General features: G+C 44.1%; 2 protein-coding genes across 5 annotated transcripts in view; one reads left to right on the plus strand and one right to left on the minus strand.

Moving 5' to 3' along the window:
• The window catches only part of KATNAL2 (katanin catalytic subunit A1 like 2), a 102,676-nt gene that overhangs the window by 63,894 nt on the left and 13,747 nt on the right, over window positions 1–25,035 (minus strand). For all 4 annotated transcript variants that reach the window (XM_057405711.1, XM_057405710.1, XM_057405713.1 and 1 more), the window contains 4 exons: window positions 23,560–23,670; window positions 16,745–16,907; window positions 15,522–15,624; window positions 14,023–14,237 (listed from right to left, as the gene is read on the minus strand). In XM_057405711.1, the coding sequence (XP_057261694.1) occupies window positions 14,098–14,237; window positions 15,522–15,624; window positions 16,745–16,907; window positions 23,560–23,670 (517 nt within the window). In that variant the 3' untranslated portion in view covers window positions 14,023–14,097. The remainder of the gene's footprint in view (window positions 1–14,022; window positions 14,238–15,521; window positions 15,625–16,744; window positions 16,908–23,559; window positions 23,671–25,035) is intronic.
• Window positions 2,524–12,979, plus strand: HDHD2 (haloacid dehalogenase like hydrolase domain containing 2). Its single transcript, XM_057405728.1, has 7 exons — window positions 2,524–2,658; window positions 3,300–3,404; window positions 6,344–6,552; window positions 8,458–8,542; window positions 9,939–10,155; window positions 10,472–10,535; window positions 11,590–12,979. The coding sequence occupies exons 2-7, from the start codon at window positions 3,304–3,306 to the stop codon at window positions 11,691–11,693; spliced, it is 780 nt and encodes a 259-aa protein (XP_057261711.1). The 5' UTR covers window positions 2,524–2,658; window positions 3,300–3,303; the 3' UTR covers window positions 11,694–12,979.

A 25,035-nucleotide genomic window follows, 5' to 3' on the forward strand; every position in this document is an offset into this window, starting at 1 on the left:
GCAAAAGGGTAACGAGGAGAGAGGCGGGGAAAGGGGCGTAGAGAGCAACTGAAAGGGAGTAACTACACTGCTGGTAGTGGCTTTGACCAGGTCTGAAGCATGGCTGCCGTGATGGAGTTCAAACAAGGCGAAGCACCTCAGAGCTGGCTCTTAAGCAGGAGCATGCAGGAAGTGAAAAGCAGCCTGTGCTGCTGTAGTCATTTCGAAGCACAAACAGCATGTTACCACTCATCCCTGGTGCAGGAACGACAGTAACCAGGACGCTTTAAAGCTCAGGATGAGGATGGATTTTTGAGGTACCATCACAACATAAACCTTCTTGTACTTAACTCACTGATGTCCGTTGGAACTGGATGCGCTTTAAGGTCCCTTCCAACACAGCACCTCCCGAGCCCGCCCTCCATCCTTCCCTCCCTCAGGCGCCTGCAAGCGCAGCTCCACCCGCCGCCGGAGCGAGGCCCCCGCGCTTGCCGGCCGCGTTGCCTGTCGGGGACACGGGCCCTCGGAGGCTAAGCACGGCCGCTGCTGCGGCTACAGGCTCTCCAGCGGCCAGCCGCGGCGCCGCGAGGACCCTGCGAGGCGGAGCGGCGACGGGCAGCGCGGTGGGGCAGCGGTGGGGCGGCTGGAGGCAGGTTAGTGCCGGGGAGCGGGAGTCACCGCCACGCTGCGCTCCCCCCGCCTCGCCCGAGTGGGCCCGCCCGGCTTCTTGGGGCGTGAATGGGCGGGCGGAACGATCGCGTCACGGGAAAGGGGAGCCCGGCGGGCGCGGAGACTCCCCTGGTAGAGAATGGACCAGCCCATCTGCCCGTTGGGAACTGGCGAAAGAGGCGGTACCATCTCCTTGTCTGGGGGTAGGGACGGCAGTTGTAGCCTTTGTAGCTTCATAACCTTTCCAGTATGCGAGGGGAGGGAAGGGCAACCGTGGTTGAAGACGTTGAGGGACAAGGGACCGGTCCCGAGGAGCAGGGAGGTCAACGAGGCTCTGTGGGGTGGCCCTGGAGCCCGGTGCCTCATCCCCTCAGGGCAGCCTGATCCGGACGTGCGTTATGGTTCGCCCGTGGCTTCAGGGGCTCCTGCTTCACTGCCCATTGTGCTGCTGCGTCCTGACCAGCCTGAGGTCCTGCATGGCTTCATCCTGTGTGTCAGAACCCTGAGTGGTTTGGGTTGGAAAGGACTTTAAAGTTTATCCATCTCCAACCCCATGCCACGGGCAGGGACCCCTTCCACTAGAGCAGCTTGCTCCAAGCCCCTGTGTCCAACCTGGCCTTGAACACTGCCAGGGATGGGGCAGCCACAGCTTCTCTGGGCACCCTGTGCCAGCGCCTCAGCACCCTCACAGGGAAGAGCTTCTGCCTAAGATCTCATCTCGGTCTCCCCTCGGGCAGGTTAAAGCCATTCCCCTTGGCCTGTCCCTGCAGGCCCTTGTCCAAAGCCCCTCTCCAGCTTTCCTGCAGCCCCTTTAGGCACTGGGAGCTATTGCCAATGTGAAGATCCACTTGTGTTAGGCTGCCATTGTGAAAACTGAGGTATTGAAGGGTTTTTAATAAAAACCGCTATGCTGTGAGCTCTGTACTTAAAATTAGCCCATTCTGAAAACTGGCTCTGCAAATAACTTTCATACTGCCCAAATAAATATACTGTGGAGACCCAGTGGAGATGGATGGTAAAAGCGGTGTAAACCCCCACCCCCAGATTTCTGCTAAAATGGGATATTCTGTCCCCATCTGTAGCTGTGCAGGCCATGTGGGCATGGAGCATTTGCTCTGCAGTCGTTGTCTTTAGCTAGAGAATTTATGTAATAACACCTTCTTCAGTTCTTTCTTCGTCCTCTTTTCATCTTTCTCAGCATCAAAATTCCCTGTGCCATGGTATAAGCATCTGAGGGAAGAAAGGTTTTTTGTCAAGGAGATAATGTGGAGTCATGCAAATTCCATTCTGTCCAGGCGTTAAGTATTTTATCAGAGAAGATGTCTGAGAAACCTGGTGCCCTCTTTTCCCGTGCAATTGATGAAGCTCCCTTAGAAGTTCTGTTACCAGCTTTGTATCATAGATGTTTAACCTTGGACTATGTAGCAACAGACATACTATAAAATAAGCATGTTTATTCTTCTTATTGCAGGGAACCAGCAGGAATAATGAAAGCAGAATCCCACAAGTTTTCCGTGCATGTGTCTTGTACCTGAGACATCAAGTTCACATCATCTTATCACTGATAAAAGTGTACAGATAAAAAATGAGACTTATTAAGGCAGGTTCTAATCACAGTGTGTTTTTTAAAAGCACATATATGTTACATGTTCTGTAACCAGAAAAGCTCAATGTAAAGTTGTAATCGCTTGCTAGTGATGACAGATCACATTGTTACTGTCTCACAGACAGGAGAAAAGCTTCCACAGTGGGCTTTGGCTAAGAAATAGCCCAGCAGACTTGCTTGTGAAGTAAAATGCAGCCCTTGCAGCACACATAAGGAGAAGTACTAGTTCTGAAGACAGCTTTTTAGCCAGGTGACTTGCGCATGACCTTGCTGTTTTCTTCCCCAGTGCCTTTACACTCCGAATGCTGGGTTCATCTTGGGGCTGAGTCTCATGGACCTGTTTGTGTGACATAGAAGCCTGCTGTAGAAAAACTGCTTGACTGTCCCCTTTACAAGAGGAGAGGGTAACCGTTTGGGATGCTGAATATCCCTGAACGCTTCCAGTCTGACAGTCTGCAAAATCCATGCTGCCACACACATAGTCAACCATCAGATAGCCTGAGTTAGCTCACCCGAACTGTGTGGTGGGCTGCATCACCCTAGGTCTTGCTTTCAAAATTACAATTAACAATATCCACTTTTGCAGAGCATTTTGAGCTTTACAGTTGGAGCACTGTATCATCATTTAGTAGTGTTGCATTAATTTTCACTTGAACAGCACCGTTGGTGTCAATGGGACTTGCTGGAATGTGCTTGCTGAGGCCTTGAACCAGCAATACCAGACCTAATGATCCTCTTCCCAACAGTCTCAGTTGTTTAGAGAATTTTTTGACATGCACAAATAAAGGCACTTTAAAAACAAATAGCACCTGATTTCCATATATAGAGTCTTTGGGAAAATACCACCCCATCAATTACGGTTTTTTTTTAAACACTGCCTTTTATTTCTCTGTCTAAAGGGGCCCATTTAATACTGCGAGTAATGTTCTGAGTAGTGCCGGGCTTGGCACAAATGAGGCGCTTAACTGAGTTCCTTATTTTTATTATCCATTGTCTGCTAACCAGTTTTCTGTTGTTTCATTTATTTGCCCTCTCCCTGGGGAAGGAGGATGGCAGCTCGGCGTGCGCTGAAAGCTGTCTTGGTGGATCTCAACGGCACACTTCACATTGAAGACTCAGCTGTGCCAGGCGCTCAGGAAGCTCTTAAAAGGCAAGTGACCTTTTTAGATTCCCTCTGATAGGCTATGGCAGTACTGTTTGCACAAAGATGCTTCTTCAAGTAGACAGGCCTGAAGCTTCTGTGCTTTTTGTGCTTTCGTGGATAAGCAAACATGGCCCAATTCTGCTTCTATTTACCCCTGTATCAGTACCAAGAGAAGTCACTGAAGGGCACTGAAAAGTTGCCTGAGCCCCTGCAGCTTTCCCGAGTTGTTCCACAGGTCTTGTAGTTCTAAGTTTTTTGACGCTGTCAGGTTAAATATTGTCCCTTCCAACCCAAATGATTCTATGATTCTATAGTATTCAGAGTGTTTCTGCTGATGGCAGTACAGCCTCAGCCAAAGTGGAATGTCGTTCAATTAACCCAAATTATCCCATGTACACCAGTCACTTCAGCTGACCTGTTCCTTGCTGCTTTGTTTAATCACAGGAGTCTGTGTCCGTAGGTCTGTGGTAAGCTAAAGTGGAATAATAGAATAACTTGGCCTAATGAACAGAGCATCCTTTGCAGAGTTTTCATTTTGCTTGGTCTTCCAGCCAAAGCTTTGCTTTATTATTTGTTAAGTTTCTGCTAGGTAAAGAGCCTCAGTCTGGGAAACATCTGATAATACAGCCCACCTTTTGTAGGTATTCCAATGTGTTAATGAACGGGACAGTTTAGTACCTCTCTTTCTTGTGATGAAAGGGTGTTTAAAGAAACTGAGACATAGTAAAATGACTTCATCTGGCCAAGTCTGTGGCACAATACGATATCCAGCCCCAGGGATCCTTGTAGTGTATTATGAGATTGTTGGCCTGGAGAAGACATCTTGCAATAGATGAAGTAAAACACAAAGTGATGTATACTGTTGTGGTGAGTGAGGGTGGATGTCTTAAGGTGCTGGGATCAGGAGAGAGGAATAGGGTTCACTTGAGGATGAGAAAGCTTTTACTGGAATTGTATTTACTGCTTAGAGTTTTTATAAAGGTATTGCTCGGAGGAATAGTTCACAGAGGGGTTAGGAAACTGTGTTTCTATTCACAAGTAGCTCTGTGGAAGTAGTTGTCTCCTGAAGGTGTCCAATTGCAAGGAAGTAAAAACTGCTGAAGTCCTGGGTACTTATTCATCACTCATTCACTGAACCTTGTCTGCTTGGTGTTTAGTGCAAAGGGACAACTTGTGCCAGGTGAGAGTCAACATTTTCAGAAATCCATATATATATATATATACATATATATATGTATATAAGGTGTCATATATCAAGAAGAGCTTGGTATCTGTTCTGTCTGCTGCTACTCCAACCCCTTAGGCAGTAGATTGGACATAAAAAATGGCTTCTGTAGAATCAGAAGACACACTGTTCTCTAAAGTCCCTAGTTCTCCTTTGTCTTTTGCTTGATTCCTGCTGAGACATGCTCGTGTGGGCCCTGTAGTGGATTTGGCATGTGAGGGGGTCAGAGAAGATACAAGGTGCAGTCTGGTGCTGTTTCTCAGCTTCAACCTGCTGGCACAAGTGTGGAGAGGGGGTGCCATTGCACTGCAAGGAACGGGCAGATCTTTTTGCATAGAGGTTTGAATAAAATTTCTCATATTCTTTTCTGCTAATTCATGTCACTGTCCTTCCTAGAGAGAAGCCGGAATGTTTGGCAGGCAGGGAAAAAATAGGTACATCCCATTTTTAGAGCTACTTCTTAGTACTGAGGTCCAAAGGAAAAAGAAAATTATGAATTTATATTTTATTAGCAACAAGGAGACTTTTTTTACTAGTTCATTTGTCTGAAGGGTCAGTGTACCTGAGAAACAAGAAGTGGCAGGTGCAAGCAAGTCTGCAGTATTGACCAACTTTATCCTGATGTTCTCCATGCAGCCTTGACGCTGGGATTTGTTTCTATAGCAACAAACAGAAAAGTGATGGTGGGGGAATAATTAAAGGGAACGCTGTTGAAACTGTCACTTAAAATTATTTGATTGTTTGGTAGCACGTACTGTCAGTGTAGGGCAATAATGTGGGTTTATGTGATAGCGGTGTTCCTCATTAAAGGGAGAAAAGGCTTCAGAAGATGACACAAAACCACCACAAGGGTAAGGCAGGCTCCTAGAGCATCCTGCGTCTCTGAATGAGACATAGTGCTGTGAAATTCACCCAGCACGTGGAGTTCAATACATTATTTTTGCAACAAGGTTCTTCTGTGTATTTACTTTGGTTCAGGATGCTGCAGATCCAGAATACAGGACTGGTTTTTCATAGTGGCTTTCCAGTATTAAAGGGCCTACAAGAGAGCTGCAGAAGGACTTTTTACAAGAGGAAGTAGTGGTAAGACAAGGGAGAATGGCTTTAACCTGCCAGAGGGGAGACTGAGGTGAGCTCTTAGGCAGAAGCTCTTCCCTGTGAGGGTGCTGAGGCGCTGGCACAGGGTGCCCAGAGAAGCTGTGGCTGCCCCATCCCTGGCAGTGTTCAAGGCCAGGTTGGACACAGGGGCTTGGAGCAAGCTGCTCTAGTGGGAGGTGTCCTTGCCTGTGGCAGGGGTTGGGACTGGATGAACTTTAAGGTCCTTTCCAACTCAAACCATTCCTTGATTTTATTACGATTATCTAGCTTGAATTAAAAGGCTTTTCATGCTAGTTGTTGTTGATCATAGATGTGTTTGCTACTGCTATGAAAATGGAGTTTAGAATCACCATTTTTTTCCAGACTTCTCCTGATAGAAGCAATGCAGAGGGGCCTTGGTCTTGTTCTGTTAGCTATAATTCTTGCCATCTGTTTCACATTACCCTCCAGTCCACAGAACTTAACAACCTCATGGTTCTGGTGTGGCACTGTTAGTCTGGGATGTGTAGTCTTTTCACCTGCATCCTTTAGATAAACAGTCCCTTTTCTGTCCCAGATTGACCTATGAGTGTGTAAATAGAAAGATACTGTGGCCAATATGCCTTTGCTCCTCAACTATCAGGCTGCGTAGTGCTCCGGTTACCATTCGATTTGTGACGAACACAACGAAGGAGTGCAAGAGAGAGCTGCTGGAGAGGCTGGTGAAACTGGGCTTTGACATTGCAGAAAATGAGATCTTCACATCTCTGACTGCAGCCAGGAACCTTCTGGAACAAAAGCAAGTGCGGCCACTCCTCCTGGTGGATGATAAGGCCCTGCCTGATTTCACAGGTAAGGTGATCAGAAAACAGTATGGAAGAAGTCACTGGCCAGCTGAGGAAACATAGTGCCCTCTGTTTTGTAGAGTGACAATCATGTATATACTACTGGCCATGATGAAGCCTGACATAAGGAACTCTCCAGAGTCATAAGGGTTCTTTCTTCTTTTTAAGTTACCATTAAACATTCTGAAGTCATAGCTTCTTGAGGAGTTGTGGAAATAGTAGCCAGAGCCTTCAAAAAGTTAGAATTTGTGTAAAACTTGATGGTTTTTATTACTTTGCAGTGTAAAAAACCCCAAACTTATCATTAGATCATTGGAGATATATTGCTAATTTGTTTTATAGCAAGGATGTGTCAATTTGTTGGAAATAAACTTTCCCTCAGCTATTGTACAGAGGTTTTGCTCATAAAGAGCTGAAAAAGCCAGTGTGTAGGCACACAGAGGAGGCTATTTCTCTCTTAATAGGTTATTATTAAGCGTGAAATCTCAAAGTAATTATTGTTACTTACATTGTATTGAACATCTATCTCACTCCATGTACTTTGATACCTTAACTGGTGACAGAACCTTCACCATGCTGACTTCTTTAGAGTCTCCTCCCTAAAGACCTGGTTAAAATTTGGTTTACTTGCAGATATTCCCGTTCCCATTTTCCTCCCTCAACAATAAGGGCAGTAGAAGACGATATATTCTAACTTGGACAAATCTGGCAGATGCCTGAAGCAATGGCAATTAGTCATTGCCTTAACTACATTGTTGTTTCAAGAGCAGTGAAGATACCCACATTTTTAACATACTCAAAGTTGAAAACTCTGCTAGTCTTTCATTTAGCTTCAAAAATGTGAATGGTTTACCACTGCTCCCTGCCTCTTGCCTCATGAACTGAAATCCTTGTGGCAATTTAACTTACATACAATCTAATCGTGCTAGGAGCCGGACATTCCCTGTGAAATTTTAGTGCCATAGGCTAATTGTTAATCTTCAGAAGGGTAAATGTTGAGGAGAAAAGCCTCTGTGGGCTCTGTGAGCAGTGAAACCTTGATAATCTGTTCTATCTAACATGGCATCCAGAGAAATATGCCCCCAGCAATATTCTGTGTTTGTGTTCTTGGGAAGGCTTTCCTGGGTCAGAAACAGCAGAGACAGCAGCTATTTCACTGGAGGTAAATCAGTTTAATCTCCATGTATTTGGGATCTTTCCATCAGTTTCAGAGTAGCTGGTGCTAATTTTGTAAAAGATGGCAAAGTACACTGGAGGCATTATCTGTATTGCCTGGGTCTGGAATGGATTGTTTTGTCTCTTTTTGCTCTAAGCAGTTTGGCTCATATTTTCTCAGTGCTGCTCTTGAAACATTTAAATACAATGGAGAATGCTTTAAATTCCTGTTAATGGCTGCTATTGAAGTATTCTTGGCTAATCTCTCCATAAAGTTGGTCACAGATGGATGAATGTAATCCGTCCTTGGTTAAGGAACCCAGATGCTCTTGAGTGGTGTCACAAATCCACACAGCATTTCTGCATGTACGTTTTGCTGCCTGAGTTAACTGAAGGACAGGCAGCAGGACACATCAGCTGCAGCAACGCTCCCTAGAGACCCAGGAGCTCTAGGTGTCTCAGTAAAGGTGTAGAGGATGTGCTGTGTGAAGGCAGAACAGAAACCCCATGAAGTGCAGGATGCAGCTGATAACCTGTCATAAGAAAAACTCCGGTACTCCTGTGTTACTTGTGAAGGATGGCAGAGTTAGTTCCACAGATGCTTTCCTCATTTAGAAAAACTTAAAACTAGTCAGTATGATGTGTCTGTGTCAGAAAATGGTCATGTTTCCTGTAAAGTGATTAATTGCTCTTTTTGACTCTACTGCTAGGTATGAATAAAATTCAGTTCACTTGGAGTCATGTTTTGATTTTCCAGGGATAGCCACTAATGACCCCAACGCGGTGGTGATAGGACTGGCTCCAGAGCACTTTCATTATGAGATGATGAACAAAGCATTTCGGTAAGTTGTAGAATGCCAGCCTGACCTGTGTTGGAAGGGACCTTAAAGCTCATCCAGTTACAACCCCTGCCATGAGCAGGGACACCCTCCACTGGAGCAGCTTGCTCCAACCTGCCCTTGAACACTGCCAGGGATGAGGCAGCCACAGCTTCTCTGGGCACCCTGTGCCAGCGCCTCAGCACCCTCACAGGGAAGAGCTTCTGCCTAAGAGCTCATCTCAGTCTCCCCTCTGGCAGGTTAAAGCCATTCCCCTTGGCCTGTCCCTACATCCCTTGTCCCAAGCCCCTCTCCAGCTTTCCTGTAGCCCCTTCAGGCACTGGAGCTGCTCTAAGGTCGCCCCTTCAAGGAGCCTTCTCTTCTCCAGGCTGAATCAGCCCAGCTCTCTCAGCCTTTCCTCATATGCTGCTCAGTCCTTGGATCATCTTTGTGACCCTCCTCTGGACCCTCTCCAGCCCATCCACATCTGTTTTGCATAGCAGGGACCGAAACTGAGCACGGTGTTCCAGGGGTGGTCTGACCAGCACTGCGTTATGTTTTGGTTAATGTAATTTAAAATTTTTGCATGGGGAAATCAGATGGGTTCTAATGCTACAATGTTCACCTTAGTGAGAAGTGAGGCTGCTTAGAGCAATGGATCTAATTGCAGGAGGGGTAGACAGGATTTAAATATTCTTACTTGTTAAAATCCTAGAGATAATAAACTCTTTATTTGGGGCATTTGTTCTATAATTGTTTCTGTGGAAAGGAAAGGAAGGAACTGTATTTAACACCCGACATGAATCATAGAATCATAGAGTATTTAGGGTTGGAAAGGACCTTAAGATCATCCAGTTCCAACTCCTCTGCCATGGGCAGGGACACCTCACACTAAACCATGTCACCCAAGGCTCTGTCCAACCTGGCCTTGAACTCCGCCATAGATGGAACATTCACAACCTCCCTGGGCAACCCATTCCAGTGCCTCACCACCTTTACAGTAAAGAATTTCCTCCTTATATCCAATCTAAACTTCCCCTGTTTCAGTTTTAACCCGTTACCCCTTGTCCTGTCACTACAGTCCCTAATGAAGAGTCCCTCCCCAGCACCCTTGTAGCCCCCTTCCAGATACTGGAAGGCTGCTATGAGGTCTCCATGCAGCCTTCTCTTCTCCAGGCTGAACAGCCCCAACTTTCTCAGCCTGTCTCTATACAGGAGGTGCTCCAGTCCCCTGATCATCCTCATGGCCTCCTCTGGACTTGTTCCAACAGTTCCATGTCCTTTATATGTTGAGAATGAATGCTAGGTTTTGTTACCATTTGGGCCTTCATGAAAGTCAGTGGGAGTTTTGTATTCAACAAAAGCCTTCAGTTGTAAATTTAACATAGCCTTTGTACATTGTTCTTCGTTCATTCTGTAGACTGATTTTGGATGGGGCTCCTCTTATAGCTATACATAAAGCCAGGTATTTCAAGAAAAAAGATGGCTTGGCTCTGGGACCTGGACCTTTTGTAACTGGGCTGGAATACGCGACAGACACCAAAGCAACTGTGGTGGGGAAGCCAGAGAAAACCTTCTTCCTGGAAGCTCTGCGGGGAACTGACTGCACGCCAGAGGATGCTGTCATGATCGGTGATGTACGTATGTGGGGTATGAGTGCCATTATCACCTGCACTTGTCTGCATTGTGTGTGGAGCCTTCCAAATGCTGCAGAGAGATCTTTCTAAAAGTGCTGGGATTAAACAAGGGGTGAAAATGGAACCATCCAACCTCACAGGATTTCATATGTAGTCCATGGGGGTCACTGTCTGAGCAGGAAAATGGCACACAGTAATTCATTCCTGTGACACTTTGTCTAGTAGGTAGCCAAAAGATTTGCCTCAGTGTAGCTGCTGGAGAATGTTATGAAAAACTTAAGTGACCACTAACCAGCTGATCTCCTGTTTGCCCCAGGACTGCAGGGATGATGTTGGAGGTGCTCAGAAGGCGGGTATGCGTGGGATTTTGGTACGGACTGGTAAGTCCTCCACAGATCAGTTGTTTCAGGAGGCAGTGGTGCATTTCATGGTCTCACCCTGGGTGCTGGCAACCACCGCGCCCAAAGATCTGGTGCTTGTGCTTTGCAGACTCCTGCCATTGCTCTGGGTGAGTCAGGATCAGTGGGGGTGGCTGATCTTGCAGATGTGAATTTTGTGCTCTAATGACTATAAATCCCGAGCACTAATCAAAGAACAGAGAGAACTGCTACTGTGACATCTTAGATTGCCAAAATCAGTCATAGCAAAGTAACCTCTGATCATTCAGGAGCTCTGGTAACATTCCCTAGTAATTACACTAGTAATTATAGAAGTAATTTTGCTTCAGAAAAAAAGTGGAACATTAAGGGACTGACAGGTATTACCAGTGTTATTGACGTACTGTGGACAGGGAAGGGGCCTTTCTGAGGTGGCAGCTGCTCATGCCACAGAGTCCATTACATTAATAATGGAAGCAAGTGATCCTACTCTTCCTCATAAAAAGCCAGAAGCAAAGATGGTAACATTATTATTTCAAGAACCTGCAAAATGAGTATCTGAATACTCAGTGAAAGAATAGTGCCAGTACAGCAGAGTGAAACCGGTGCATAAGTAACTTTGAGCCAGAGTCACCACTGGAGAACTCCTCAGGAAGACTCAGTCTGGAACTAGATGATCTTAAGGTCCTTTCCAGCCCTAACTATTCTACGATTCTATGATTCATTTAGGGAATACTTTTGTGGGGTATTTGTTGCAGAACCTCAGATCACAGAATCATGGTTTGGGTTGGAAGGGACTTAAGATGAGCTTTAAGAGCTCATCCAGTTCCAACCCCTGCTACGGGCAGAACCACCTTCCACTACAGCAGCTTGCTCCAAGCCCCGTCCAACGCTGCCAGGAATGGGGCAGCCACAGCTGCTGTGGGCACCCTGTTCAAGAGATGGACACTCCTGCTGTTTCTGGCTGTTACTGATCTGAGAAGGCTGTAGTGTTCAGGGGAAGAGAAGGATACTCAAGGTACCTCGGTAAATGCATTATTTTGTTAATCTGTTACAGGTAAATATCGACCAGCAGATGAAGACAAAATCAATCCAGCTCCTTACTTAACCTGTGAGAATTTCCCAGAGGCAGTGGAACATATCCTGGAGCGCCTGCTATGAGAATTGGGGGGGTGTGCTATGAGGAAGGGAATAGTTAGTTTGAAGAAACATCTGTTTCACATAATTTCCTTTACTCTTGCTTCATAAAATTGTCACAGGATCAATGCATGCCTTTCATCAGAAAACTAGCTGTGAGCTCCTTCCACTCTCATTGTGAAAGGGCAGATGATCCACAAAGCCCTTTTCCTGTAGTAGTTTCAGGAGGATGTGATGAGGGGCTGTGGACGCTCGCAGGTGAGACAGGCTGCAGCCTCCTGAATGACATGGGGAGCACTACAGAGAGGTCTGTTTATTTTCAGTTTTCAAGAAATAACTGATGAAAAGCCCTGTCTGGAAAGTGTCATGGTTCTGCTGCTGAATGAGCTAAACTGAACTCCCCCCTCACTGGAAGTACTCATGCAAATAAACCTCAGAGACTAACAGAGCCTCAGTCAGCCTGTAGTGATTTCACTGAGGATGTCCCTGCTCTGCTGTAATTTAAAGGTGGAGATTATGCATGTTTAGAAGTGACTTGAAAATGTCACCATTGTTTAATAATAATTACTGTTGGTATCTTTCTTCTCATTAAGAACAGATCCTGGGTTTTTTGTTTTGGAAATTTGACATAAAAACTGTCAGCATTTTACAGATGTTTTAATTAGGTGCTGTTATTAAAAAGAATGATACTGAAACAAAGCCCTGGTATTAAATGCCTTTGAGACTGTGTCTTTTAAAATTAGACTTCAGCAGGGTCCTATCGATCCTACAGTTGCAAAATGTCACTGTTATTGGAGGGTTTTGTTTCTTTTTAACATTATGGTAAAAATCCCTCACAAGCCATGGGGACAGATTCCAGTTTTTACACAGTTGGTTAGCAGTAAAATGAAATTTAATTCTGCAGTATGCAGTGCTTCTCCTGTGCACCAAATCCCCCAGTACGAACCAAGTTTGTAATGATGGTAAATAGCTTTTCTGGTCCATTTGCAAACCGCAATAATCCAAGTCCTTTACAGTTGTTTTACAGTGCTCCCGAGTGTTAAATTATCAGATTAGTAATTATACATTACTGGATTATTAACCTTACTGAAAAATACAGTTTTGTGTTAATGAGCCATGCTTGTTCTTGTTAAGAAAAATCATCGTGATGGATGAATTTCCTTACGTGACAGAGTGTGTGGCTGCAGTTGCACGTGGTGGATGGTTGCCTATGCTCACATTTAATCTCCCTCAGAGACAGGACACATGAATGGAGTACACTTTGCAGTGGAAACACAAGAACTGATAAACCTTCCCACCTAAAAACATAAGACATCTTTAGATACCATTTGTGTGCCCTCATAAATTGTTAACCTACAGTTTTGAGTAAATCCACACATCTTGTGTTCATGCCAACAGTTCTGAACCTGGGTTGGTTTCTGCTTGGAGTACAGAAGGGAGGTCTGTGGTTTGCAGAAAGAGATGCGTAAGCAAAGTCCTGTGAACACATTTCTCATAAAGACTTCTGACAAGCCAACTGGAAGGTAACACATTTGGCACATGAAGGCTTTGATCTTGGCTGAAAACAATGTCGAACTAATCAAATTTACAAGGCACTGCTAAGGTGCTGAACTTCACTGAAAGCAGTTAACATTTCATTGCAAAGATGCTCTAGTGAGTCTCAGAAGTTGAGAATTCCACTAATACCACAGAATCCCAGACTAGTTTGGGTTGGAAGGGACGATAAAGCTCATTCAGTTCCAACCCCTGCCATGGGCAGGGACACCTTCCACTAGAGCAGCTTGCTCCAAGCCCCTGTGTCCAACCTGGCCTTGAACACTGCCAGGGATGGGGCAGCCACAGCTTCTCTGGGCACCCTGTGCCAGCGCCTCAGCACCCTCACAGGGAAGAGCTTCTGCCTAAGAGCTCATCTCAGTCTCCCCTCTGGCAGGTTAAAGCCATTCCCCTTGGCCTGTCCCTACAGGCCCTTGTCCCAAGCCCCTCTCCAGCTTTCCTCCAGCCCCTTTAGGCACTAGAGCTGCTCTGTCTCACCGGAGCCTTCTCCATGTCTTACTGTTTATATAGTATCTAATTATTTTTAAGTGTTCTGTTCCTTTTTTTCTACCTCAAACCTGTCAACAACTGTTGTGAATAAAGACTGATAATCGATCTTTTAAGTTTTTATACATAAAATTAAGGCTGGAGTCTTCATTACATAGCAACTGCCATTACATTAAGTCCATGAAGAATGTTTCTGGAATGGTAATTAAGAAGAGCTAATAAAAACCAACACCAGACCTCCCACCATTAAAAGGTTTCAAAAAGGTTCACCGTTTTTGAAAGCAAAGATTCCCCTTGACTTTTGTGTCCGCACTCTTTCCTGGAAACAACAGCACTTGGATAGCAGAAGTCTTGGAAGTTTTCAATCTTTGGGTTTATTTTTTCCTTTTTAAACTGACTCAAATTCTCTCTGCCAAGCAGCGTACTTCTGGCTTAGATTCTTTGCTGATGGCTTGGTGTGGGTGATCACATCCAGGAAATCTGCTGTGGTAATCGTGTCTAATTGGATCACAGGTAAGTTATGGTTACCTAAAAAGAAGAGAATTGATCAAATACTGCTGTTATTGCCAGAAGACATTCTTTTATGTCCCTGCATGTGTTGGGTTTGCCTGACTAGGTTTTGGTAGTGGCTGGACTACAGCAGTAGTACCTCTGGGATAATGTGTTTAAAGAGGGGAAAAACCCCTGTGTAACTGCAGCTCAAGAGGGGAGTGAGAACATGTGAGAGTAACAGCCCTGCAGACAGCAGTGGTCAGTGAAGGAGGAGGTGGGAGCTGCTTTAGGCTCTGAGGCAGAGGCTCTCCTGCAGCCTGTGGTGCAGACCGTGGTGAGGCAGGCTGTGCCCCTGCAGCCCATGGAGGTCCCCACAGTGGAGCAGGGGAATGCCAAAGAGGCTGTGACCTCATGGAGGCCTGCACTGGAGCAGGCTCCTGGCAGGACCTGTGGCCCATGGATAGAGGAGCCCACACTGGAGCGGGTTTGTTGTCAGGAGCTGTGATCCTGCGGGGGATCCACATTGGAGCCATCCGCTCCTGAAGGATGCACCCATGGAAGGGACCCACGCTGGAGCAGTTCATGAAGAACTGCATCCTGCAGCAAGGACTCCTGTTGGAGAAGTTCACCTGTGCTGGAGCAGGTGAAGCGTGTGAGGGGTTCTCCTGAGGAGGAAGGAGCAGCAGAGACAACGTGTGATGAACTGACCACAACCCTCATTCCCTATCTCCTTGTGCTGCTGAGGGGGAGGACGCAGAGAAACAGGGAGTAAAGGTAAGCTCAGGATGAAGGGAAGGGTGGGGGAAAGATGTTTTTTAAGATTTGGGTTTATCTCTCATTACCCTGTTCTGAATGTTAATAACTCAAGCTCATGTCCCCATGTCAACTCTGTTTTGCCTGTGACAGTAAATGGTGAGTGATCTCTCCCTGTCCTTAACCCAACGAGCCTTTTGTGATGCTTTGTCTACTCTGTCCAGAGGAGGAGGGCAGTGATGGAACAGCTTTGGTGGCCACAAGGCCTCCAGCCAGACTCAACCCACCCCACTGCCTAATGCAGCACTTCCTATATGAAAACAACAGAATAAACCTAGTGATATGAACTAAAAACTGTATCTGTGCACAGAGCACAGACACTGACAGCTTTAAATAGAGCCCTGGTTTTCAGCAAGGTCATCTTAGGTAGATGTTTAGAAATCCAGGGTTTAAAACGTCTCCACGCAGATGACAGAGCTCCACCTGCTGGGGTTAACGGTGATTTCTAGAGTTACAGAGCTACGGCAGCAACTCCCGGAGTGGATTCTCTTCTCAGAGCTGTGGTACCTGGCTTATGATTTTCTAGAGCATCGAAGATTTTCCTCACAGGTCTCATGGCTGCTTCCTTGCACACGAGTTTTATGTCAGAGCCGGAGTACCCATCCGTTTCCTAGGATGGGATCAGAAGGATACGTTACAGCTTACAGATGTATAAATTGCACAGGAATGGGGATTATGGTTTATATAAATATACATAAAATATCTGTAAATTATAGTGTCTGTAATATATATGTATCTATATATATATATATATAGATACACACATCTATAATTTTACGTGTACCCTCCCTTCAACATCACGTTGCTTGTTCTTGTTTTGAATCCTCACAGTACCTTCTAAGAGCAAGGAAAATACTGGAACAGGATTCACTGGAACAGGCTGCCCAAAGAAGTGATAAATGCTCCATTCCTGGCAGTGTCCAAGGCCAGGTTAGACAGAGCCTTGGGCGACATGGTCTAGGGTGAGGTGTCCCTGCCCATGGCAGGGAGTTGGAATTGGATGTTCTTAAGGTCCTTTCCAACCCAAACCATTCTGTGATTTTAATAGTATTTTCTTTCTAAAGGGAAATCTGCTGTAGGTTAAATAAAACCCACCTTTCTGTGTCCATTCCTGGCTTTCCTATTAATGTAATACCTGTGTTTCCTTATTAACATCTGTGAAACAAAAACTGAGCAGTGTTGTGTCTGTGAACAGGCATGAAGAGGGCCAACTGAGTAAGCTGCAAGGTATTTTCGAAGAACCTAGGATGTGACAAAGGGCTAAATGAAGAAAGCCTGGGTATCAAGTGGATCTCTTCACTGTCTAAATGCTTTTTTTTCCTGCAGCAGTGGAGCTGTGGCAAACCTTCCCTACACAATTAACTGTTCATTACCCTGATGAATTGGAAGTGCTCCCAGCCTGGTGAGAAGAGTGATAAAATATACTGCTACTGGAAGTCTCCCTGTATTGAAGGCTGAAAAGCTGGCCCAACTGAGGGGTTCAGAATACACCACTTTGCAAGCAGGGCTGTGGGAAACCAATGATTTCCATGGGCAGGAACATGCCTGTGAAACACTAAGTGGTGTGCTTCACCCTTTGGCTGGAGCCTCAAACTGAGCTGAGGTCCTTCCCCCATCTCCCTGTGTCACAGATGTGTAATTCCATCAGTGTGGATGACGAGTGTCACTCTTCCATATGGCTCCCACCCAGGAAGACCTGAAGCATCATCCCAGCTGCAGCGCTGTCTCACCTGGCCCAGCAAGCTGTAGTCCAGGTCTGTTCTCAGCTCCACTCCTCCGCTGTTGCTCACAGCGGGCAGCCAGTGCTGGATCATCACTTGCCGTGCCTCTTTGCTTGGGAGGTCAACCAATATCCTCTTCTCCAGCCGCCGCAGCATGGCAGAATCCAGCTCCCTGCAAAAAAGAGGAGGAGAATTGTCTCAGTGCGTCTCATTGTGGAGACATGGCTTTGGCAGCAAGCTCCTCGCTGCAGGGACTGACATTTTTCAACCCCACCTGCAACTGTGTCAACCTAATTTGGGGAAATAAAAAGAAGAAAAGGGTTAATTATTCAGTGTATTCCTCTTCAGTCTGTTAGTGAAGAGATGCTGGCTTGCAACAAGCTGAACAATAAGAAAGAGAAGTTTTAGTTACCTTCCCTGGCTCTGATACCCCTATGCAAGAAGTCTAGTCAGTAACAACCTCTCCCTTTCTCCCTCTGCTATTAATTGTCTGTCTGGGGCACTGTCAGGACTAATTAATTGCTTAGTAGGTACAAAATACAGACTGGAGGTGTTGGATATGAGGGCATTCAGTTTATGACTGAATGAGACATCGATCTGAGACTGCTCCTGCAATATAGATTATAACTAATAAGCCAAAAGGAAAATATCCTTATAAAAAGGGTGGACAGGCTGCATAAATGTGTCGGTGAGCCAAACCCCATGATGCCGTTAGCATCAACACTGATAAAGGTATTTTACAAAAAAAAAAAAAAAAGGTAAAATACAAAAGATTGGGACTACTCTTCATTTTTGCTTGCTTGTGATGCCAAAAGGAAGCTTGAAAGAAAAATGACTGGTTTTCTGTTCTTTTCTCAGTGTGCTTCATCACCACCCAGGAACAGTCTTTCAGGCCAGTGTCCACAGATTCCACCAAGTGTCAGGAGTCCTGGTATGCCTGGCATGCCAACTTCTCTCAGACACACATCCAAACAGTTCATTCTAATCTATTTTTTCCCCCACAATTATTTTCAGTTGTTTGCATCTAACAGTAACACAACCAAACAACTGAATACAAATTCCTACTCCGGTTCATCCCTTGCCACTTGTGTCATGGGAATGGTCTATGAGTACTCCAGTCATCCATACAATTTTCAGCAAGAAATAGTTGTTAGTAAATATTTACTCAGTTATAAGTCTCCAGTGCCTTCCAGGAGCTGCTCCAAGCTATTACCCTTCCAAGTGCTGTACCCATCTTTCTCTATTGGCCCCATTCAGTCACAGACTTGTTATTTCTGTTTAAAATACAATTCAGTCCTCGCACCTGCTGAGAAACTCATCAAGGGGAAACTCACTCCAATGTGTCTTGTGCAGACAGAAAACCAGGAGCCCCAAGCACCATTTCCACCCTTGTTGGCTGAGCAGGAGCAACCAGGGAGGTTTGTGTCTGTAACCTGTGACTGCAGATACACATAAATAAACCTGCCTCCATATCCCAATTCCCTGGGTGAAATCTTTTTGCCAGCAAGGGCAATATTTAAGCAACGCTTCTTGTATGGAACTCCTCTTTAATTTACAGGGGGCTCGAAGCCAGGTCAAGATGGATCTGTAGCACACCAACAACTATATTTCTGTCACCTTTGGTGACTTGTCCTTATTTTTTAATAGCAAATATTTTCTACTGGCATAGCACATGACAAAGAAAACCAAAATGGGCTCCCAAATCTGCACATGGGTGCCTGCATTCCACAGACCTCAGCATGCCCAGCTCTCAGATCAGTGGGAGCAGAAACATTTTCTCCTGTGAGGGTGGTGAGGCACAGGAATGGGTTGCCCAAGGAAGCTGTGAATGCTCCATGCCTGGTGGTGTTCAAGGCCAGGTTGGACAGAGTCGTGGGTGACACTGTTTAGTGTGAGGTGTCCCTGCCCATGGCAGGGGGGATGGAACTGGATGATCTTAAGCTCCTTTCCAACCCTAAATATTCTATGGTTCTATGATTCTATCCCTCCCCACAGAAAGGACCTCTTGGTTTGGGAAAGCTTGTTCCATGTGTGCTGAGCCAAAAGCAATGAAAGCAACAATCAGAAAACCAGATCAATAGGAAGTCAGAGGACAACAGGAATTTGCTCAAAACCCCAGAAGTAAGTATCATAGTTTGTTAATCAGTGGCTGTTCGTATACTGATATTATTATTGATTTTTTTAAAGATGTTTAAGATGCTGTCCAGCATTCAGTGCAACATGTCTTACACAGGGTCCCACCCAGAACAAAGAACCAGGTTAGTCCCCACTCTCCTTAAAAATGTATTTTTCAGCTCAACTTCTCAAAATTGCTTTACTTGTCTGGAAATAATTACTCTCTGGCTGACCAACCCCTTGGCTTATTTATCCATATTATCATCCTTTGCATAAACAGGGTAAAATTGCAACCTTTCTAGGTAACAGAGCAACTTCTGTGTATCAGTGGGCTTGGTGAGGATGTTCATGAAACTGTGATCTTGGGGGACACCCCAGGAGTGCTCTGAAGCTGCTTGTTGGCTAAAGAGGAAAATAAAGACAGAATATTTTTATTTTAAGTGTTTAGGCTGTTGTTAAATTGTTTTGTTAGGAATCAAATGCAAGGTTAAGGGACACTAATGAGAATACAATAATAAGCACTAAGCCAACCAAAATAGTCTCTCAAACAATAGCCAACAGAAGTATTAAGAAATGCTCATGAAAAGATACCTATAAAAGCAGGTGACTTTATGGAGCTTTCCCAGATAGACATCAAGAGGCATCGTGCTACTTTATCACTCCCAAATTTCACGAAGATAAACAAGATAAACACCTATTTTCATTTCCAGAAAGAAAAAGCATAACAATTGTATCTTAGGCAGAAATTAAAAGACCTCAAGAACTCCAAAGATGAAACCCAAAATGGTAAAAAGAGCTGACTGGTCCATAATTACTCCCTGCTTAGTGCAATCATCACCGCAGTGCTCTAGATGAAAAGGCACCAGGAACAAGGGAACTTCTCATCCTTTCTACTTCCCACCCTCCTGTGCAAATGGCCTGAGCAGAATCCACATAAACTGAGGGCTTGGTCTCACTCCATGTCTTAGGGCTCCTCTTAGGGCTTCCCCACACCATCCTCTGCTCTTCTTCCTCACTGTCCTCCACCACACACAGAGTGCACTGCTGAAAGTGAAGGAATGGGTTTGTTATGGCGTAATCATAGAATCATAGAATGGTTTGGGTTGGAAGGGACCTTCAAGATCATCCAGTTCCAACCTATCTGATTTGGGTTTCACAGCCCACCTCTCCTTCTACCTATCTTGGCCATGTGCTCATAGCTCCAATGGGACTAGGCTCAGACAGAAGCAAAGAGTCTATCAGCCGGCTCCAAAGCTTCACCCACCATGAAGGGGAAGAAGAAGAAAGCAGCACTCCATGGAAGTTGAATCAAATGCACTAATACCTTAGGAAACGTTCACTGCATGGTTAAGGATCACTTTATTTCTTTGCTAATGAGGCCTTTATTTAATTACATTGAACCATTTCAACAAGTAATTTGTCAATGCAAAGTGCCTTGCTGATGAGTAGCAGGAAGTGCGACTGGGCAGCAAGCACTGGCTGAAGAGGAAGATCAATAGCTGTAGCTTAAAGACAGAATAAAGAGCTTTGTTTAGGCTTCTTTTCATTCATCTAAAAGCAGCTTGGTTTTTTCCATGATCAATAAGTATCCAAGTTAAACAAATCTCTTGAAATCCAGCTTAATACCAAATGTTTGCAAGAACACATGGCTGTTCTGTGAAGCCACAATCTCAGACTGTGGTACTAGGGATCCTGAAACTTCATTATGAAACATCCCTATGCAGCTGAAGTCTGCGTGTTACAGCAGGACTGAATGTCACCTAACGTACACAAAAATAATCTGTAAGCACATAGTTGAGATCTTAAAAGGGGTTCAAACCCCGCTGACCTCTCTGGGAGCGGATACTCCCATATTCCTCAAGGTTTAAGCTTCAATGACAATGTAAGATGCTCATGGCTTTCACTAGCTTTCCATCCCCTAAACACCTTTCTAAGCGTATGCACAGCCACATCTTAAAGCATGTTCTTTGCAGCAGGGACATTTATGCCAGACATTCTAGCTGTTACACTTGGAGGTTAGGTCTCCTTAAGAGAGGGCAAAACCCAACCTGCCCACAAGCAACACTGTGAAAGTCCAAAAGGAAATTCTAAGCTCTCAGGTGTAGAACTGTCAAAAGCCAGACCTGGCTTCTCACAGTGTCTCAGTTGCCACCCTCATACCAACACAGATTGCTTTCTGTGGGAGCAGAAATCTTGTCATTTTGGATCTTCCTTAAAAAAAAAAAAAAAAAAAAGAAAAAGTGTCATTTTTTATGTTTCAAAGAAGCAGTTTTGCAGAATTTAGCACTTCAGAATCGAAAAAGGGTCCAAAATCAAATGTGTAAACCACTCCAAACTGTATTCTACAATTTCTGCATGACTTTCCAGAAAGAGTTTATTGACTGCAGAAGGCAGACACATGGTAACAACTCAAACACAGGAATATCTTTTGTCAGAAGCAGAAAGAGGTCAGCTCCATGCTTTCATTAACACATCTCCAAGATCCCTACATCCAGCATCAGCCACACACTGACCTTCAGACCCTTTGCTGTCTCTGAACTCTTCTTCAGTGGGTTTCAAATACCCAATTTTTCCTTTCAAACCGATGTGCAGGAGTAGAAAGACATGAATCCTCTAAAGACATCTGATCCTTTTTAATACTGCCATGCTGCAGCATTACATGTGAAGCTTTGGTGCTCACAGGATAATTTCAGAGACAACAGAAAGGTGCAAAGCACTGCCCAGAGTTTCTCTTTTTAAAGGGTAGTGATACTACAGTAACATCAACATCTATAGTGTAAAAAAAAACCCAACTGAATTATTAATATATTACTTTCAAACTTAAACAGCTACTATGTGTGTGAACAGTTGTTTTTCAGCATTTTGTTACACAACTGGAACACAATTGAGTCAAATTCTGCTCAGTTCCTTTCATGTAGATACTGTAACACAAAATGGGGTGGATTTTGTACTGATTTAAATTCATGAGTTTGTCCAAGACATAAATCCCCCAAACCAACACACAGACTCTGCTATTACTGCTATAAGAGCCAGTGATGGGTTTGTGTTCGTGCTGTTAGGTCAGGGTAGGAACCACCCTAACTTGTACATCTAACTTCTACATAAATTTTAGGTGCCCACATAGCTATTCTCCAAGTTAAAGGGCCTGTAAGCCCTGGGCAGGCCATAGAAAGTGGCAGATGAAAGCTTCTGGTTATGTTGCCACTTTGGCACTTGAATTTCAGCAAGTGGCTGTCAGAAGCACTGCTCTTTGGCTCTATGGGAAAGTAAGGTCTTATGTAAGGAAGGAAAATGTAGAGGGAAAGACAAGCTTGTAGAAGGAGGTATACTGGCTGTCTTCCCATGATGGACAGAAACTCCAGCCTTTACATCAGAGAAGAACTGTCTAATTCTCAACTGAGTTCTTAGGTATTTATTTCAATTTGTCTAATTTTAATGAGGGATACTGAAGGGTTAACACACTGCCTGTTTTTATGCAGCAAGTGTGTCTCTGTGCCTAAAGGCCATTTCCCTTTGGCTTTCTTACATTCAGAAGAGAGAAATAATTAAAAATTACCCTCCTGGTACCTGGATGAGGCCCCTGCTTTGATTCACAGCACCACAAAATGGTTTCATGTATTGGTAGCCCAGGGACAGGTGGAATCTTGGGGCAGGCAGAAACCCAGACTAGTTTAGACTAGAAAACTAACTTCAAAACCATGCCCGTCATCAATGTGCTTTTAATTCCCTGTACAGCTCTTGGCTTCTACTCTGGAAAATGATGAGTGAGCTACAAATCAGATTGTTAAAACTAGCTGTGCTAGTTTTAACCAACAGCCATTGTTATTCCCATGTACTAACTGCAACCACTGGGGGTTGGACTAGAGGATGGGGGTTGGACTAGATCATAGAATCATAGAATAGTTAGGGTTGGAAAGGACCTTAAGATCACCTAGTTCCACCCCCCTGCCATGCGCAGGGACACCTCACAGATCCCTTCCAACCCTAACAATCCTGTAATTTGATGATGTTTTGTATGAAAGAGGAAGATATTTTACAATAGTTCAAATGAATGACCAAGCCAGATAAACATGCTGGCTCTGGCAGTGGCCATGGCACATGACTTGGCCATTTTCTGCTGTCTGTTGGATTCCCCTGAGCATCCACAGTTGTTACACTACAAATATTACCTTTCCACCTCATCCCCTCCTGTCTGTCTTGCCCTCAATACATGGCCTGCCCATTTTGAGTACAATGTGATGAAGTGCCATAGTTTAAATCTTAAAACTTTTATTCTTTTATTCTAAATGATGTTAAAGAAACTGGACCATTTTGTCCTTCAACTTTTCAAAGTCACATTTCACACAAATAAAATCCAACATTCCTACTTATGGAGTATCCTTCTAAGTACTAGATGTTTTAAGCACCTTACAGTTCCAGGCTGAAACCCTTCTTAACTTAAACATAGTAAATAACTTGCCTATAAAGTCAAATACTCCATTTTAAATATTAGCAGCTGGTAAGACCAGCATATGTTGACTTTATTATGGATTATTCTCATGTGACACAAATAGAAAGAATTGTAGAGTTTAAAAGTAAAAGCTCCAAATTAATCTTTAAATGCTTTAACCAAATATCAAGGCTTTTTCTGCAGAAGTCTAAATAAAATCTTTATCTGTGCTTAGAAGCTCATGCAAATGTATTCAAAATGTACTCTCTGGATCTCTTACCATGGCAGATTGGAAGCTGCTAAAACAAATACAAGATCATCAGATCGGGCCAAGCCATCCATCTGCACCAGTAATTCTGTTTTCATCCGTCGACTTCCTTCATGTTCACCACTACCAAGATTCAGAGAAATATTATTTGCTCAGTGCATTAAAGTAATCATCTTTATTTATACAGTGTCATTCACAGCAACTGAGCCCTTGTCACAGTTTTGCCCCACTTCAAAGCATGATTAAGCTCCATTAGCTAACATCTAAGCATTAAAAATCAAGCTTTCTAATGATTACTTAAATGGACTCTCTTCAGTGCATTAAAGTGAGGAGAACTCACTAGAATCCACAGAAAATATTTATTTTTTTATTTATATAAATCTCTACACAACACTGATATTTACTGGAAAACAGCTAAAGTTTGGTTGATCTATGTAAGAGAACATTTTTAATGTGATAGTTGCCATTAAATAACTAACACAAGGCAAGCATACGGCAACTACTGGCATTTTTCTGTGAGTTAATGCTAAGTGGCCATAAGAAGATTTTGAATTCAGTATTTTGCAAAATGTTCTGTCAAAAGCAAACAGAAAAATATTCCATATTTAAATGAAAAATGGGGCAGAGACCACACGGAAGGGATCCTTCCTCAAAAATAGAAGGGGAACTTAAGCAAAGTGATAAGAACTCTGGCCCTGATCCAGGTAACCAATTTTGCAGGAAACCAGTTTGAACTCTTGGTCCCAGATGTGGAGTTCTTGGAAATTCCAGGATCAAACTCAGAGAAAAAATCAGAGTCTTAAATGGTAAAAGCTACAACTCAGGTTTAATGGCTTACTTCTGCAGAAGCATAGACACATTAGTGCCAAGTCAGTATTTAATAAGGATGTGTAAAAACAACTATATAATCTTTGATAAAAATCCTTACTAAAATACATAATCCAGTGATGTTTAAAAGTATTTATGAAGCCAAAATCTGGCTCATAATTAATAGCAATTAACTGACAAGTATTACAAGTTGTATCTTTACAATATGGCATACTGTATTTATAAATCTTTGTGAGTATATAATTTACAGTACATGAAATCCACTGTAATGGGCTTCTAATGGATATAGCAGTATTTTTATATTTCTCCTGCTTCTTCCTCATCCCAAAGCTTTTCAATCTGTTTTTAACAATAAACTGTCTATGCCCTGGATGACAATAATGACATCCTCCCATTCCTGCATCTGGAAGTCACAAGAACGTCACCTAAATTTGTCCCATTAGTGGAAATGTCATTCCACTGTGTACACCCATCTTACCCTGTTACACCTAAGCCTGTCCAGTGTCACAACATCAGCTGCTTCTTACTCGGCTCAGACAAGTCACCTGTTGTTTGCCCCCCCACATTTCTACTTCAAATCCCTCATCATTTTAAAACACAGCACCACTGGTTACACACTCTTGCACTTCCCTTGTTCTACCAGTCTCACTGAACCCATAG

This window comes from Pezoporus wallicus, unplaced genomic scaffold, assembly GCF_028554395.1.
Source record: "Pezoporus wallicus isolate ANWC-B61680 ecotype Strahan unplaced genomic scaffold, APGP_CSIRO_Pwel_v1 scaffold_13428, whole genome shotgun sequence".
In the NCBI taxonomy this organism is placed as follows: Eukaryota; Metazoa; Chordata; class Aves; order Psittaciformes; family Psittacidae; genus Pezoporus; species Pezoporus wallicus.

Excerpts from the sequence above, each read along its gene's own strand:
- HDHD2 (XM_057405728.1), top strand. The coding sequence starts at position 3,304 with ATGGCAGCTCGGCGTGCGCTGAAAGCTGTCTTGGTGGATCTCAACGGC. Across the intron at positions 3,405-6,343 it reads GCTCAGGAAGCTCTTAAAAG|GCTGCGTAGTGCTCCGGTTA; the intron begins GCAAGTGACCTT and ends CTCAACTATCAG. Across the intron at positions 10,536-11,589 it reads TGGGATTTTGGTACGGACTG|GTAAATATCGACCAGCAGAT; the intron begins GTAAGTCCTCCA and ends AATCTGTTACAG.